The sequence below is a fragment of the Chiloscyllium plagiosum genome, chromosome 27, assembly GCF_004010195.1.
Source record: "Chiloscyllium plagiosum isolate BGI_BamShark_2017 chromosome 27, ASM401019v2, whole genome shotgun sequence".
In the NCBI taxonomy this organism is placed as follows: Eukaryota; Metazoa; Chordata; class Chondrichthyes; order Orectolobiformes; family Hemiscylliidae; genus Chiloscyllium; species Chiloscyllium plagiosum.
Genome location: NC_057736.1, coordinates 9,925,523 through 9,942,393, shown reverse-complemented (window position 1 = coordinate 9,942,393; position 16,871 = coordinate 9,925,523). Strand labels below are relative to the sequence as shown.

General features: G+C 40.1%; 1 protein-coding gene across 1 annotated transcript in view; it reads right to left on the bottom strand.

Annotated features, from left to right (window-relative positions):
- Positions 1-6,561: 6,561 nt before the first annotated feature.
- Positions 6,562-16,871, bottom strand: part of rlf (RLF zinc finger) — a 63,194-nt gene continuing 52,884 nt past the window's right edge. Inside the window, exon 8 of the mRNA XM_043717375.1 lies at positions 6,562-12,973. Within this exon, the coding sequence (XP_043573310.1) occupies positions 7,313-12,973 (5,661 nt within the window). The 3' untranslated portion in view covers positions 6,562-7,312. The remainder of the gene's footprint in view (positions 12,974-16,871) is intronic.

The following is a 16,871-nucleotide window of genomic DNA, read 5'->3' as shown; positions in this document are numbered from 1 at the left end:
TCTTGATTTGAATTTTAAATTGTTCTAACTCATTTCTGACACACAATATCAGGAAAAGGGTGGCATATTATTTACAGAACTTTGCATATCTGGTGCCCGATTATCATTTAATTATCTCTACCCATTTGCATCATCCAAAAACTAAGCAGCTTGAGGAAACAGCTGTATTGCTCAGTTTAAGTTTTTATGAAAACGATATACCCAAATAGGAAGTTCTCAGTTTCTTTCCTACACATGAACCATTTATTAGAGTAAATGAAATTACAAAAACGTAGTGTAGAATGATCTCTACTTCAGAATACAGACGCTTAGCTACACAGACAGGGTGCATGACAGGTGGCTTAACCAAACTGACTGTCCAGTTACAGCTGGAGCGTATTACTTTTGCAAATAGCTACAGTTTCCCTGCCCTGGTCAGAGAATCCAGATGATCACCACAGATGGGTTGCGATGAGAGAAACAGAATTAATCAAAATGCAGTAACTGATTCTATGTGGTGCAAGTTTACAGGGATTTTAAATGGGAGTGGGGGCAGGCAGGATGTGAGTAGGAATTGTCTTGCCCAAAATAGCCTGATCTCACCATAGTAAGGTGAATTGTTTAAGCAGGCCAGAGAACTCAGCTGGTACCTGTGGAACAGATGTTGGAATTGGGAGGTGAAGGGAGAGAAAAAAAAAATCCACATCAATATACAGTTACAGCAATACCAATTCATCACAAGACCTCAGAACCTTCAAATTAGAGCTGGGCCAGAGCTGATGTGAACACTTCAAACAAGGCAACTGAAATCTGAACCCTTGCCAAAAGATGGCATTGAAAAGAGATGGAATTAAGGTAGCAATTATGTATGATCTTAAAAACAGGTTTTAGGGCTGATTGGCCTCATGTTTTCTTGGCTGACTCAGAGGGTTTGAAGTTCAAGTCTCACTTCAGGGCCACAGCACAAAACTCATGGTTTGCATGCAACTACAATACTGAGTGAGTGTTGCACCACCGGAAGTGCCATCTTTTAGAAATGTTAAACCACAGCCGCTTCTGCTATCACAGCTAGATGTTAAAGATCCCCTAGCACTGTTCAAAGAACAGGGGAGTTACTTTCAGTATACTGACCAAAATATTTAGCCTTCAATGAAAAATAAATCAGATCACTTACAGGACTGCTGATGACAGCCTGCTACAATGTCTACTGCACAATAAAGTACTTAATTAGCTTTAAAGTACTTTGAGACATCTGTAGTCACGGAAGTCATTGTATAAGTGCTCATCTTTTCTATCACTTCCTCAAACTGCTCATTAGTTCTAGTGTTGGCTGAAATTCTCCTAGCCAAAACATATGCACAAATTCAGTTGTGATATATTAGACACCAAGAATCATTGCAAAAGGCTGTTTAGATTTTCTTTAAAAACCTTAATACAATCTCCGGAAACCTAACGTAGAAGCATATTTGAAGTTCTTTAAAACCTCTTTTATAAAAGCCAAGGACAGATTTACCAATTAGTCTCAGTATGCATTAGACAACATTGACCAGTTGATATCTATAGAACATTACAGCGCAGTACAAGCCCTTCAGCCCTCTATGTTGCACCGACATGTAAAAATCAATCTGAAGCCTATCGTTCCTACACTATTCTATTTTCATCCATATGTCTATCCAATGACCATTTAAAATTCCCTTAAGTTGGCGAGTCTACTACTGTTGCAGGCAGGGTGTTCCATGCCCCTACTACTGAGTAAAGAAACTACCTCTGACATCTGTCCCATCACCCCACAATTTAAGCTATAATTGGGTTTGTTACATAAACTAAGTATGTCGCTAGCAAATGTTCATGTCTCAACTTAATGGCAGCAATGTCTGCAACCTTAAGAGATTAGAGACAGGAAACAAGGCTGTAGAGGAATGAGAATTTAAATTCATAAGAGATTTAGCCAGGAGTTGATATAGGATCAATGAGAACAGGGTTGATGGATGAATATGACTGTAACATGAGTTGCAATAGTTGCAGCAGTGTTTTGGACAATAAATTTACAAGAGAAACTGATCAGGAGTGAAAGAGTTAAGTGTAAAGGTAATAAAGGTATTGTCAAAGATGTTAGCACATCAACTAGCTGAGGTGTTGTTGGAAAATGTTAAGAGTTGGAGATGGATGTTCAAACAAGACACCAAGGTTGCCAAATGTCTGATTCAGTATGCTGTTGTCAGGTGAAGGGAAATAGCAACTAGGGAACAATTTTACAGCAAGGACCAAAGACAGATTTCTCAATATATAATCAGCAGAAATTTCTACTCACCCAGTACTGAATTTTGAACATACCAAAATTTAGACAGTAAAAAGTTTGAGGGGGGTTGATGAGGGATAGAACTAGATGTCATCAGCTGAAAAAGTGTTTTTAAAATGATTTTACTGAGGATCATATAGATGAGAAATAGGGAGGAGTCAAATAAATCTTCAGGGGACATTCAAGCTGAGAAAGCAAGCAGAGGAGCCACTGCAAGTGACTGCTGGTCACAATTAAGTATATACGAATAGAACTAGGAGAGAGCAGCTGCTCCCAACTAGACAATAGTGGACAAATGTTACACTATGGTTAAGAATGTCAAAGATTGCAGATAGGGAGAAGAGAGAGTGTAGGAATAGGTTAACTTCGTCACAATCTCTCAGATGTTATTTATGACTTTGAGAAACCTGCTATAAGGGATTAAAATCATGGAATTCCAACAACGATGAAAACATTTTAGAAATGACAACATATTCAAGAATCAGGAAGATAACTACAAAGCTGGTTAAGAAGCAGTCATTTGCATGGATGGTGGGATCAGGGGATAGTTTTATTTTAAACTGAAAAATGATGCCAGGTTTGAAGAGTAAACAAAATTGGATAATATGGTAAGAATGAAGGGCAAAGTTGGCTGGTCAGTAGTTTAGATTAGATTACCTACAGTGTGGAAATAGGCCCTTCAGCCCAACAAGTCCACACCAACCCTCCGAAGAGAAACCCAGCCCCCCTATATTTACCCCTGACTAATCCACCTAATACTATGGGCAATTTAGCATGGCCAATTCACCTAATCTTTAAGGGCATCTTAGACAATGAAGTCTATAAACTGGTACAAAACCAAACTGCTTTGAGTATGGGAAACCACATAAATCACTGTGGTGGAAATACTCAGCAGGTGACTTGGCTATCTCTCTGAAGAGTGAGAAATAGAAATAATTGAATCAATGTTTCAGGTCAACTTGGGTTCTGATGAAAGGTCACTGGCCCGAAACATGAAGTGTTTCTTTCTCTGCTAGACTTGCCGAGTAATTCCAGTGTCGTGTTTCTAGCTACAGCTGAATATTTGATGATCTATTTGGAATACACTGAAGGATAATGGAACAAGGTCAGTCAAGACCAAGCTGCTTTGGTAGCCCTTGAAAGCAGCTCTCAATGAATTCTAAACTGTTTCCAACATTTGGTATGCAAAACTTGTGTTGAGTTTGATATCAGCAACTGAGATTCACCCTTAAAATTAGTTACTCCTTAAGCTCTTTTCAAAGTTAACTTACAGGTTTCAGATTAAGGATCCAACACAACGTACGCTGGAAAATGCTCCACAAACTGAGGTGCTATAGCATCACGTGGTAATGTTTGAAATTCTAACTTTTCCCCTAATTCATACAAGTTAAAAACAAAGTGTAGTAAAATGACTATGATAATTTGTTCACCTGTAGCTCAAGGCAAGAATGAATGTAAATGACAAAATTGCACTTGCTTAACCAACAGGATGAAAGGCGACTGAAGCTTTTATCCTCGAATATGTCCCTGAAGGTGACATACCTCAGTTAAAATTAGATAGAATGCAGAAGTGACGTTTTACATTCAAGGCAAAATGTAAGAATTCACAAAAAACAGAAGTCAGGTTTTCTTTTGGTACTTTTAAACTGAACAGTCAAGTGAGAAAGAAAAGCCTGGTATTATATATAATGTGAAGGGGTTTCACACAGGTAAAGTACCTAGCAGAGGAAGAAATCACTTCCTCAAACTGGCACTTGTTAGCTTCTGTAGCAGTGAGAAAGAGGATTACATTTCTTGGTCTGAAAAGTTTTTTTAAAGATATCAGTGTCTCGGTGATTTCATCCAATTGCCTTGTTTCAGAAAAGTTGAAAGGTATCAAGGATAAATTATATTCACCTGCTTTGGCTTTGTTTGCATGTCTTGGATAAACCTTTCAAAATGAAAGAAACAAATGTGTATGAGATGTAGAATGAAGAGACAAATCAGAACGTCTCAAAATAATATGAGAAAGCAAGAAGGGTGCTCCCTTCACTTCACAGAAGTCAACAATAAGAGGGAATAAGAATGGAAAGGACAAGCAATCAAGGAAAGTTATGGAAAGGAGTGGCAAAGCTACAGTTGTCTCACGTCCTCCAACCTATATGTAGCCTACACCTCTGGCTGGTTTCTACCAATACTAAGTGACCCCCATATAAAAAGGAAAGGTAGAGTAATTAAGGGGCTCACTGAGAAAAAAAAATAAGTGGAAGACAAAGAGGAAGAAGGAGAAACAAAGTCACGCAGCAAGACAGACGAGTAATCACATTCTGAAGACTAACTGTTGCATACCAGAGAGACATGAAGTGTCTGAACTCCATTTAAATCAACTTCCTGTTAATAATGAAACCATATGGCAATATTTCCTTAACAGCATTGTGAGTTACCTACAGCACAGACTGCAACAATTCAAGGTAACAGCTCACCACCACTTTCTCAAAGGTAGTTAAGGATGGGCAATGAATGTTGGTCCAGCAAGTCATTCTTAACACATGAACAAACAAATTAAAAAAGCTCCAATTGTTAGAAAGTATCACTCTTTTGATTGCGAGATGCTGGGTTCTTTTCTGACGGGTATAGGTGGAAGGAAAGAGACAGAAGGGAAAAGAGAGAAAATATGGAAATCAACATGTGAACATGATTTGTTATTTTATTAGTTTAAATGTCTTCCTCTGGCCCCATTACCAAGTTGGAGTTTTCCTTTTGAAGTAGTGCATTTAGGGTTTAAGCACAATGGTTTACAGTGAACTGTTACGGTGTCATTATACAAGAGCAGAACGTGGATTTAATGAAGTTTTTGCAGTCTGCAAGTTTATTAGCAGTGAAATTAGAAAAAATGAGACATGATTGACATCTTACAGCAAGGAGATAATTTGATGGTAAAGCTCAACAGAGCAAAGGCCTGCCCAGAATTTGCTGCAATGACATTTAAGATGCAGTGAAATAAAACACTTGGCTCAGTCTTCAAGTAAACGTTCGTAAAAATACTAGAAAGTGTGAGATTGTGCATTTGGAAGGTTTAAAATTTTCATTTGCATTTCGGTTTAAACTTGGCAAAAAGTACATGAATGCATTTGTTTCAAACTGGCATTGCAGTACTTAAAACACAAAGGCACAAAACAAATAAGCTATACAAAGAACAAGCACATTAAAGGTCAAAGACTGCCTCATTTGCTGAGACTACCCATAAAAATTTAATACTTTGAACTTACTAAGCTGCATCCCATTAGTTTAATGGATTTCAAAGCATGAGTCAATCCAATACTAATAGTAGTCTCATGAACTTAACAGAAAACTAATAGCTCAGTAGCCTAATCAGCTATCACAAAATTAGGTTAAAAATAGAACTTCATTCAAATTTGTATAAAGTTTTTTTATAACTGCAAAGTGTAATTTGACATTCTGTAATCAGGCTAGCTAGTAAAAATCTTCAGTTCACTTTTTCATTTTGAAATTAGTTACCATAGATTTAATTGTCAGTTCCAACTTATTCCTATACTGCTTAGAATTCCCAGCTATAGTTCAGGAAATTCACTTCAAAGTAAACAAACTAAGATATTATTATAGTAAAAGGAGTAGGCTGTTCAGTCCACTGAGTCTACCACGCCAGTCAGATCATGATTAATTTTCTATCTCAACACAACTCTCAAGGATTCTCCCCTAAATTCCTTCTAATCTGCTCAGTTACTGGGAAGGTCCACAAACATCAACTAGCATTCTTATGACTTTTACTTCCAAAAGCTGCTAACAGATCTATGTAGTGTCAAAAAAAAAAAGGGAACATGGTTCTTTTTTGTTTTCCGAAACCATTCTGTGCACACTCCAAACACAAATACCTCCTACACAGGTATAATAGTCAAGTTTAAAAAAAACTTGAATGTTATTTGCAACATGTAGCTTCCTTTAGAGAGTTGTGATGCTTTGGAATTACAAAACCCCAAAAAGTGCAATGCTTTCCAAGAGCAAAGAGCATGTATTTAATAAATTTCATTATGCTTCAGGGGTCCACAGGATTAGTCTAATTTATCCAGTTATCAGATGAAAAATATTTCAATAGAAACAGATTAGAAGCCCACTGTAAAATCTACAGAATAAGAATTGCTGTATTTAAAATCACTTATTAGGAAGAACATTATCTTCTGTTTTCTCATGATCCTTGAAAAAATTCAACATATCGCTCTATCAAGGCATATAGCAACAGGAACAGAATTAATTGAAATACACAGCGAAGTGCTGCAGTGGTCTACTGGTGCATTTTATAAGGAAAGTGGAATCCACGAAAGAGCTTCACATTAGTAAGCTCAGGAAAAATTCCATTTATAGCAATAAAACAATGGAGTTCTTTAAGATCAAATTTTAAGCCAATATTTGTGTAGAAAATAAAGTTGAACAGGTGGAAACGACCAAAAACAAAGTAAGCCACAGTATTTGTATAAATTGAGCAATTAGTTTCTATGTCTTTGTAATTTCAGAGTAGGCAACAGGTTTTACTTAAAATTGGGTTGATCAAAGCTCTATTGCAGCACAAGAAATATCTTCTTTATTGATAACTTAACCATCAAGACTATATTGATCCCCAGAAATCAATTAGGTGACCAATGTGCCTTTTTCTCCCCCAAATGCATCAATACAAGTCAACTTATGATACAAATCCATCAGTACAATGTTTTGTGAAAAATTGCCATTTAATTGACTGTGTACTATCTCAAAACCCATACATAAAGGAGATGTAGTGTACAATATATTACAGAAGAGCACCAGTATGTGCACATTCAAGTCAAGTTCTTTTAGTAAGAACTACTAATCCCCAATAAGTACCCTAATACTTGTTCCATATACACACACACAATCATGCACAAAAACCAGAAGAAACCAAGGTTTTGTTTCCCAAACGGAAGTTCCAGGTGTATTCACTTTTTATTCTCTGCAGCACTGTTTTCACTGTTCTAAATAGGTTACAGTATAGTGATTTCAGTTTGCACAATAGATACACTAGTTCTATGAACTTCCCACACAAAGTTCATCACTCTTTTTCGTTGGAAACAGTTTTAGTAGGGGGTTGGAAAACTCTGATCTTTCAAGGACTACTACTGGGCGAAGAAAATGAAGTTGCTTTAAGGCTAAATCTCCACAGTCTGTGAGTGCCTTATCCAATATTGTTCGTAAATTCTCCAAAGATGGAGACTGCCCCGGTGAAATTAGAGGCTCAATTGCTGGAAAACTGCTATGTACAGAGTTATTTTTGTTGCAGTCTGAATTGTACTCTTTATAGTTTTCCATTGTCGGTTCTTTCAATCCAGTGTTAACTGCTGACTCCCTCTTTTGTGAACTATATTTTTTGCAGCGCTTAGGTGGCTCCCAGTGCCACGTATCATCATCATTCTCAGTGTCTTCACTTTCTTGAATAAACTTCAGAAATGACGCTTCAAATCCTATTGGCTTATATGTGGTCAAGTCAAATGGTTTCTGCTGACCATTCTGGCTCTGTTGGCCATCTTTGGCACCAAACATTGAGCCTTGTGTCAAAGTGGTATTTGTTCGCTGTGCCTCCATTTCAGATTTTCTTTTCAAAGGCTGCTTCAATTTCGTGAAAAGTAAATTATTCTGGCTCCCACTTTGTTTTGCTGAGTTTGTAATTAACCCTCCATTTTTAGGTACAAAAGCCCGATTTGCAACATTTTCTTTGAAGCTTGGACTTCGGTTTGTCATCCCCACGGCAGAACCGCTACTTACAGTTTTCCCAGTAAACATTACACTTACACCACTGGAAAGACTATCATTTCCATTTCCTATGCTGCAGTTATGCAACTGGTGTCCTGTTCCAATTTGCTCCTGCTCAATTTTAAACTCAGTTTTCACAGGTACTTCTCCATTTTGTTGCCTGAGAACACTACAACCTGGAGTTTCCTCTGTTTGCTCAGGGACCACATTTTTAGCATGTTTTGGTGCATCAGATCCCAATTTTTCACCATGCGATGGATCAGAGTATTTCTTGCACACTAGGAGCGTGTTAATGTTCTGTTCAATATATTTAGCAGTCATCTTATGCTGTATCTTATAGTGTCTCAAAACACTCCGTCGGCTTAGGACAACTGCTTGACAGTCATCAACCATGCATGGAAACTGATCTCTCAAAACCTCCACTTTGCACATGGCAAATCCGTGGTCTATACTCTTCAACAAAAAATCACGACACTTGCCCAATTTTCTTGAATCCTTTTCAGAGTCATTCACAAGGGAACCATCCAAAGCCAGACAAGATTCATTTCTCTCACTATCCACCTCATGCAGTACCGAGTCACTTGTGTCATCAGAATGATGTTCAGTCACGCTCTTGCCTGAGTCGAATTCCAATCCTGTTGCTTTTCTAAACCCTTTATCTTCAAGATCTCCACTGCTGTGATTTTCAAAGTTAGATTCATGATTTATTGCTGAATTGTATGAGTCTAGATGCTCCTGGTAACTTTCAAAATCAGGCTCAACATCAGATTCCGTTTCACTACTGCCTTCATCAGAAACATGGTTTGCACCGATTCGTTCCAAGTTAGGCTGACTCAGTAGTGCAGAGCCACAGCTGTCTTCATCAGTGAGATGTGCTTGCCCAAATAGATTATCAGGTCCAACCACAGATGAGCTATGAGCACCTCTATCAATTAGATGGCTGAGGTCACATCTTTCCAAATTAGGTTTATGGTCATACTGAAAGTTTTTGCGAGGCCTCACTAATATTGACTTGTAGTGGGCTTTATGCTGTCTTTGGACATGGCGCAGGTAACTGGAGCGGATAGTGTAAGTGCGGCTGCAACCATCTATACTGCACTTGAATTGTAAATCACCCAGGGTCTCTCTTTTGACTTCAAGATTAATCTCATGAGCTTGTTGCAGGTGGCGTCTAAGGTTGCTATACACATTGAAAGAGGCTAGACAGTCTGGCTGATTACAGGCATACTTTCCAGTTTCACCACCTGCAACCTTGTGAATTTCACTGTAGTGTCTCAGAAGCACTCTAGGATATTGAAAGCGTTTGGTGCAACCTTCAAATTTGCATTTGAAGATTTTCTTCACTTTGGTATTGTCTTTCTTGGCATTTCTTTGATCTTCTTCCAAACACATTTGTTCCCGGTTGTACTGGTGTACAGTCTGGTAATGGCGTATCAAATTTGGTTGGCCAGTGAAAGCCGCAGAACAGCCCTTATGAATGCAGTGATAAGGTTTGTGATATTTATTTAAGATGTAACACAAGTTACTTTTAGCACCAATCCTTCGGCTTCCTCTACCCTCTTCCTTGGATTCGGAATCATCTGCACTATCTGGCATCATACTAGATTCCATGCTACCATTCAAACGCATTTCCTCAGATTTTATAGATTCGGTGGATTCAGAACATTCCCTTTCAGTAGTAAAGGATTCATTCATTGTATTCTCTGAATCACTTTCAGTGTGACGCCAACTTCCACTCACTGTGCCAAGGTGTGAATGTTCATCATCGCCAAATAAAGTCAAGCTTTTTGTTTGGTAAGAAACACTCGTTGGGTAATGACAACTCTCTTCATTCTTAATAGGCCCAGCATTCTCAGACAAACTAAGCCTTTCAGTGACATTCTGAGCACGATTCACAGTCTCTTCATTCATGTGCAGACTGTCATTCTCAGTTTTAATTATGATATTTGGCACATTCAGCTGTGGATTTGTATTGCTAGGAACAGAAACACAGTTTATATAGGAAAACTTGCCTTTCTGCATGTCCTCTTTACTGAATCTATGCATTTGTTTATAGTGAGTTCTAAGATTAGTTTTTCTTGTAAATGTTCTTAGGCAGATGTGGCATTTGAATGGTGCAAACCTGAGTTGAAATCTGCTTAACTGAAGAACCTTCTCCTTAGAGTACTTGTGAGTTTTCACATAATGGTTGATGAGGCCATCTTTGGTCATTGCCTTAAAGGCACATCCTTCGTTGTCACAGACAAATGGCTTAATGATTCCAGAATCCTCTTTAGATGAATCACTTTGGAAGAGCTCTTGAGAATGTGGTTGCAACTGAGAATCATTATCTGAACGTGTGGAAACGGAAGCATCGCTGGTGAGGATCGGTGTAGAAGGCGGCTTTGCCAGAGGTGAAGGTAAAGTGGAAGCACATGTCATCACTTCATTTCTAAACACTTCAGATTTATCTAACCGCAGCTTCTGCAGAGCTCTTATAAGTTCTTCCAGAGTTGGCACTGCAGGAGCACAGCTGGCAACACTTGCAGACTGGCCTTCATATCTCTTCATAGGAGTGGTCTCTGCATTATTCTCAGCAAGTAACGGGCATTTTATTTTGCGAGCCAGGTGGCCACCAAGTGATTTGGGATTCGAAAACTCTTTAAAACACCTGGAGCATACAAACTTATTATCCTTAAAAATGGCAGGCCATTTGGCATTCCTGTTGTTCTTAGGCTTCTTAGCTCTCTGTGTTTTGAGCAGCACACTTTTACCTCCTGCAAGATCATCAATTACAGGTGGAACTGACTCGCCTTCCAATCTGAGAGAGGTCGGTAATCGTGATGCCTGCGGTCCTGCCTCAGTTTTAATTTTGACTTGATTTGATACAGAACTTTTCAAAACATCTCTGCAGTGTTTATCAATTCGTTTCTTAGCCTTGTAGTAGTTTGGATGAGCCATTTTGATATGCTTCCTGAGATCCTTTGTCAAGGCATACACCATAACACAGCCATCAATCCCACAAGCAAGCTTATTTAAGGCTGGAGAGCTACCTCCAACCCCAGTTGGGATTTTGTGCTTTGCCAGGCTCCTGTTAATTTCTGGATGAAGGGTAGCTGCTTTCATCATATCCTCAATGTCACTGAGTTCTTTAAATGATGCCAACTTTTCCAAGGGCACAAGAAGATTTTCGGAATAAACATTCTGTTGAGTACTATTTCCAGATCGATTCTTGCTGTCAAAGCCTAAATTTGCACCATCAGTACCTTGTACCACTGGAAAACGTGAACCGCTTGGGCTGTATTGTGCTTCATTTTCCCTTTTAACAACATCCTGGGGCAGAGAATAGCTGCAACTTTCTGAAGATCTTTCTGATACTTCATTCAACGTCTCACTTGTATTTTCTGTGCAACTGTCAGACAGGGGAATGAGTTGCTCTTCTGAAGTCACAAGCTTAGGGCCATCATCAACCAGACCTTCTGTGGTGTCACTCTCTTTTTTCAGAAATTTGGCCTCAAAGTCTTCCAGTCTTGTTATACCATGCGTTTGCAGATGATTTTGAAATTCACTTTTTGAAAAGTAGAATTTCTTACAGCCAGATAAATTACAGGAATAGGCTGCTTCCCTGTAATGCTGAGCTTCATGGTGATACAGCAAGCAAGATCCACTGAAAACCTTATTACAACCTTTAAATGTACATCTGGATCGGAATTCTTTATGCTGTTTTCTGTGCTTCACTAGATCAGCAAAGGCCTGAAAGCTTGCATTACAGTCCATCTGAATGCAAATGTATGGTTGCAACCCGGAGTGTACCTTTAAGTGAGCTTTAAGATGGTAGTCACTGACAAAATGACGCCGACAGTACTTACACAGTGCCTTCCTGTTATTCATTTCAAGGAAATGTTTCACATTTTCATCATTGTCCAAGTGATCATTTTTCAAATGGGCTGTGAGATTTTTGTAGTATTTAAATGACCTCAAACAATCTGTACCTGGGCATGGATAACTTTCTGTCCACTGCGAAACAACAGCTTCATCTACTTCAGCTTTGGGCTGGTCACCTTGACCTTCTTCCACTGAGTCAGTTCCACTGAAGATTATGTAGTCATTTTCCTCAACTTCTTTTTTAGCCAAACCTTTCACTTCATCTACAGAAGGTTGCTGCTTTGGAGGTGTAGCTGCACTTAATACAGGAAGTGAAAGTTTTTCAGCTGCTTCTAGTTTCTTTTTCTGTTTCTTCTCTCTCTTCGGTTTCTTTATATGCTCCTTTACATGTGGAGTAAACTGTTCCTTTCTCTTAAACTTTTTTGCACAAACAGGGCAAGAAAATATCCCATCCCTAATATGTGTCTTCGCATGGTGTACAATTCTTGCTACAACATAATCTTTCTTGCACAGCACACAGAAGAACATATTTTGAAGCCATCTGTAATATCTCTCAGACATCACCCTTTCTTTCTTTTTGTTTAAATTTTCTCCATCTTTCTCTCTTCCATCAGTCATTGTCTCTGGAATTTTACTCATCTGATCAAAGAGTTCATTACCATCCAATTCATCTTCACTGAGTTCATCTTCCGAAATGGCACCAGCTTGGTCCCCCAGATGCCCCCGACAATGACGTTTGAGTGTTTTCCAATCCCAGAATTCTGGATCGAAGGGCCAATGGGATTTCAAAACCAGTAGAAGTTCACAGTGTAATGAATTGGGAATAGGGCCATTTTCCTCATCGTATTTTTGATCAGGCTGCTTATATAACTTTTCCACTTCACGGTAGGCATCCACTGTCGGTTCCAGCAGGAACTGAGTGAGCTGACAAGCACGTCGGACTTCAAGGTCATCTGGCATTAAGCATGCAATGGTTTTACAGATAGAAATCTTCATCTCTGCATTTTCGTTAGACTGAATACGAAGGGCTCCTACACACAGTTCAATAGAAATGGGGAGACCAGCTCCTTCTGCCTGCAAAACAAAAAGAAAGTTTCTTGCTTGACTAAAGAAATGTGTACTGTTTTAATGTCTCTTGGTAACACCAATTAAATGCACTTTATAAATAATTTTATGCACAAATCAAAAATATACGAATTGACACTAATTTCTTATTTTGGAAGTCAAGACAGACAGTGCTTCACATGAACAAACAGTCACCTGCGTTTTCCTAACAGGCCTTCTAGCTTCAACTACATTCCACAATATGGTAGCCAGCTAAGAGTACATATTTTGATTGTATTCAGTAGCGGATCACTGAACAGACTGTGTTCTAACATCCAGTTTAAGGTGTGCTGGTGTAAACAATATTTGTAACATTTTGGCTCATGGTAGATCACAAATCCATACCCAATTTCAAATAATTAAAAATGAAGATGGGGATCCAAGATGGCGGCATCCTAATAGGATCGAGTTTGCTGGGCTCAATGCTGCAACACCGACCCGACAGAGCCAGGACCCATCCAAAGCACTTTACTGTACATAAAAACACAGTAAAAAGAGTTGGAAACCTGAAAAATTTTACCTACTTTTGACCTTGCAGCTGGAGAATGCTGAAGAAAGGTTGAAGCTCACCCAGGGCCTGAGCCACGGCCCAGCCCACTGAAGCAGCTGCCTTGCTTACTTACCAGACCCTGGTTGAGGAGCTGACCAAACCTCACGAGGTCCTGGGAGGCCGATCCAGGAAAGTATCAAGGAGAAGCTGGCTCCTGTATCCTCTATGCTGCAAGACCTGGGAAAAAGGACCGATGAGCTCGAGCGCTGAACTGCAGGGGTAGAGGCAGAGACTGACTCCTCCAAGAGCCAAACTGAAGCCCTGGAAACACAGGTCCAGGGTCTGTTGGATCTGGTAGACGATCTCAAAAACAGGGGCAGAAGAAAGAACCTATGCGTTGCTGGCATATCAGAGGGGACAGGAGGTGAGCAGCTGATGGAGTTCTTCGAGAAGTGGTTCCCAGAGTTTCTACGTTTGGAAACTCAGAAGGAAAGGATAACAACTGAAAGAATCCACCAGATCGTGATATGAAAACCAGTCCAGATCAGTGCCCACGCCATGTCCTGGTAAGGTTCCATCATTATATAGATAGAGGGTCATAGAAGCCTCTAGAATCCAGGGGAGGGACCCAAAGGCGTTGGTATGTGACTGCTCCAGGGTGACGTCTTTTCAAGACTTCTCGGCAGCAGTGGACAAGAAAAGGAAGTCCTATGATGGCGTCAAGAGGAGACAGAGCATGCTTGGGATCCAATATTCTTTAAAATATCCAGCAGTGCTTCAGATCAATCATACTAGATCCATACATTTGTTCGACTTGTCAGAGAAAGCAAAGGACTTTGTGGACATGCTGACTTAAGTCGAATGGCCAAATAGGCGTAGAGAACAGAGCTGTGCGGGTTTTCTTTTCTTTAAAAAAGGACTTGATGGAGTCTCGTTTCTCGTAATAAGTTGCATGAAATGATGTCTGCGATGGATTGAATATTCATTTCTAATTTCTATTTAAGGATGGGTGACATTTATTTTTACTTTACTTGTCTATAGTATTAACTTTGCTCTTGGGTGTTATTTTTTCCTACTGGGTGGTTGGTGCATGTGGCGCAACCCTAACTGGTAGCAGTTGAGGGGGCAGTTGGGATGGTTAGTAGGGTTCTAGGATGTGTAGGCACCCCTTCGAATGGGGAGGATAAATTCTTCTAATCAGTGCCTTTGGTGATTTTTTTTCCTGTTTTTGCTGTATATAGTTTTTAAGTTTGTAGATTTGTTGGATGCAGTTATTTTAGTCTGTGTAATGTTTGGGTTCTGTGGATTCTTTTGCATTAAAGCTCAGCGATTTGTAGTCTGGGTTCCTCCTCTCTGGAGTCTAGATGGTGCTGTGGAAGGTGATGGCTCAGGATGTGGTTTAGTGGTGGACCTGGAATATTAAGGGTAGTCACTCACCTGTCAAGAAGAAGATGATACATTGCAGCCTTAAGAGAGGGTGGATGTTGCCTTATCACAAGAAACACACTTGGATGATGCATAGCATTTGAAGCTGCACAGAATGGGTACAACCGGGTTAATTTTTCATCTTTCAATACGAGTAGAGGGGTGGCCATTTTAGTTAGAAAGAATCTCCCATTTAAGTTATTGGAGTGCATTAAAGACACACACAGGAGATTTGTAATCCTTAAAGCTTTGATACATGGGTAAGAATACGGGCTCTTAAATGCTTACTTGTCCCCTGGTCCAACCCCTTAAATTCTTGACAGATGCACTTTCTAGACTGGTTAAACTTGCATCTCAACATATGATCAGAGGGGATTTCAACTGTCTCATTGAGCCTCCAGTTGACAGATTGCCCAAAGGCCCGCTGATATCTTCTTTGCGATCTAAACAATTAAGGGATTTGTGCGCTGAATTGGGATTGGTAGATGTTTGGAGGCACTTTCATCCTGCTGGCAGGGACTTCACGTTCTTCTCAAACTCACATAAATGCCATACCAGGATTGATCTTTTTCTGATCCCCACAGCACATCTGGGCTCGATGGCATCATGAACAGTTGGCAATATCACTATTTCCGATCATGCCCCAGGGTAGTTAATGGTTAAGAATAAGGATGTGGTGGTAGGCTCGAGGCACTGGCGACTGGACCCCTTCATCCTTAAGGATAGCAAGTTTATTGAATTCTTTCCTACTGAGTTCAGGGCTTTCTTAGATATTAATTCAGGCTTGGCCAGTAGCCCATCCATTCTTGGGAAACAGCTAAAGCCTATGCTAGGGGGTTGGTTATCTCCTATTCAGCCAGTAAGAAGTCACAGAGGAGTGAGCAGCAACACTTGCTCAAGTCATGCCTGAAAGTAGCTGAAAAGGCATACTTTGACAGGCTGTCGCTGGTGAAACTGCAGAGGATCACAGCGCTCTGGTCTACGTTAAACTCCATGCTCACTTGGACACCAAGAGGGAGCTTACATTTGCAAGTCAAAAGCTGTTTGAGCATGGGGATAAGCCGGGCAAGTACCTAGCAAACCTTGCTAGGAAAAGGAGTCCCCCTCAAGCCATTACCTCGATCAGAGAAGACACTGGAAATTTGACCTATGATTCTAAAAGGAATAATGCAGCATTCCAGAAATTTTACTGAATTATACCAATCTGAAAGCTGAGAGCGCAGACGGGTTATAATGGTGTCCTTTAAGTCGTCCTTTGGGCCATCTGGGAGTGACCCCTGAACAAGAGTTTCTCGACAATGCCCCACTGTCAGAGCAAGAGGTGCAGGAGGCTAAGAGGCAACTCCAGAATGGGAAGGTGTCAGGTCCTGATGGGCTCCCCAGTGAGTTCTAAGGAATTTAAAAGTACATTGTCAAGGCCAAGGCTTAGCATGTTTAATGACTCAGTTGTGACCTCCTCCCACTATCACTAAAAGAGGCGAACATCTCTCTCATTCTTAAAAAAGGGGAAGGCCCCAGAGGACTTGCAGCGTGGGTTGGTACCTGGGACTTCGATGTTGTGGCTATTACGGAGACATGGCTAGAACAGGGACAGGATTGGCTGTTGCAGGTTCCAGGATTTAAATGTTTTAGTAGGGTCAGAGGTGGGGGTAAAAGAGGGGGAGGTGTGGCATTGCTTGTCAAAGATAGTATTACAGCGGTGGAAAGGACGATGGATGAGGACTTGCCATCTGAGGTAGTTTGGGCTGAGGTTAGGAATAGGAAAGGTGAGGTCACCCTGTTAGGAGTCTTTTACAGGCCCCCCAATAGTCCTAGAAACGTAGAAGAAAGGATAGGGAAGGTGATTCAGGAGATGAGTGACAGTAATAGGGTGGTTGTGATGGGGGACTTTAACTTTCCTGATATTGATTGGGAAAGATTTGGCTCAAGTTTGTTAGATGGGTCAGTGTTTGT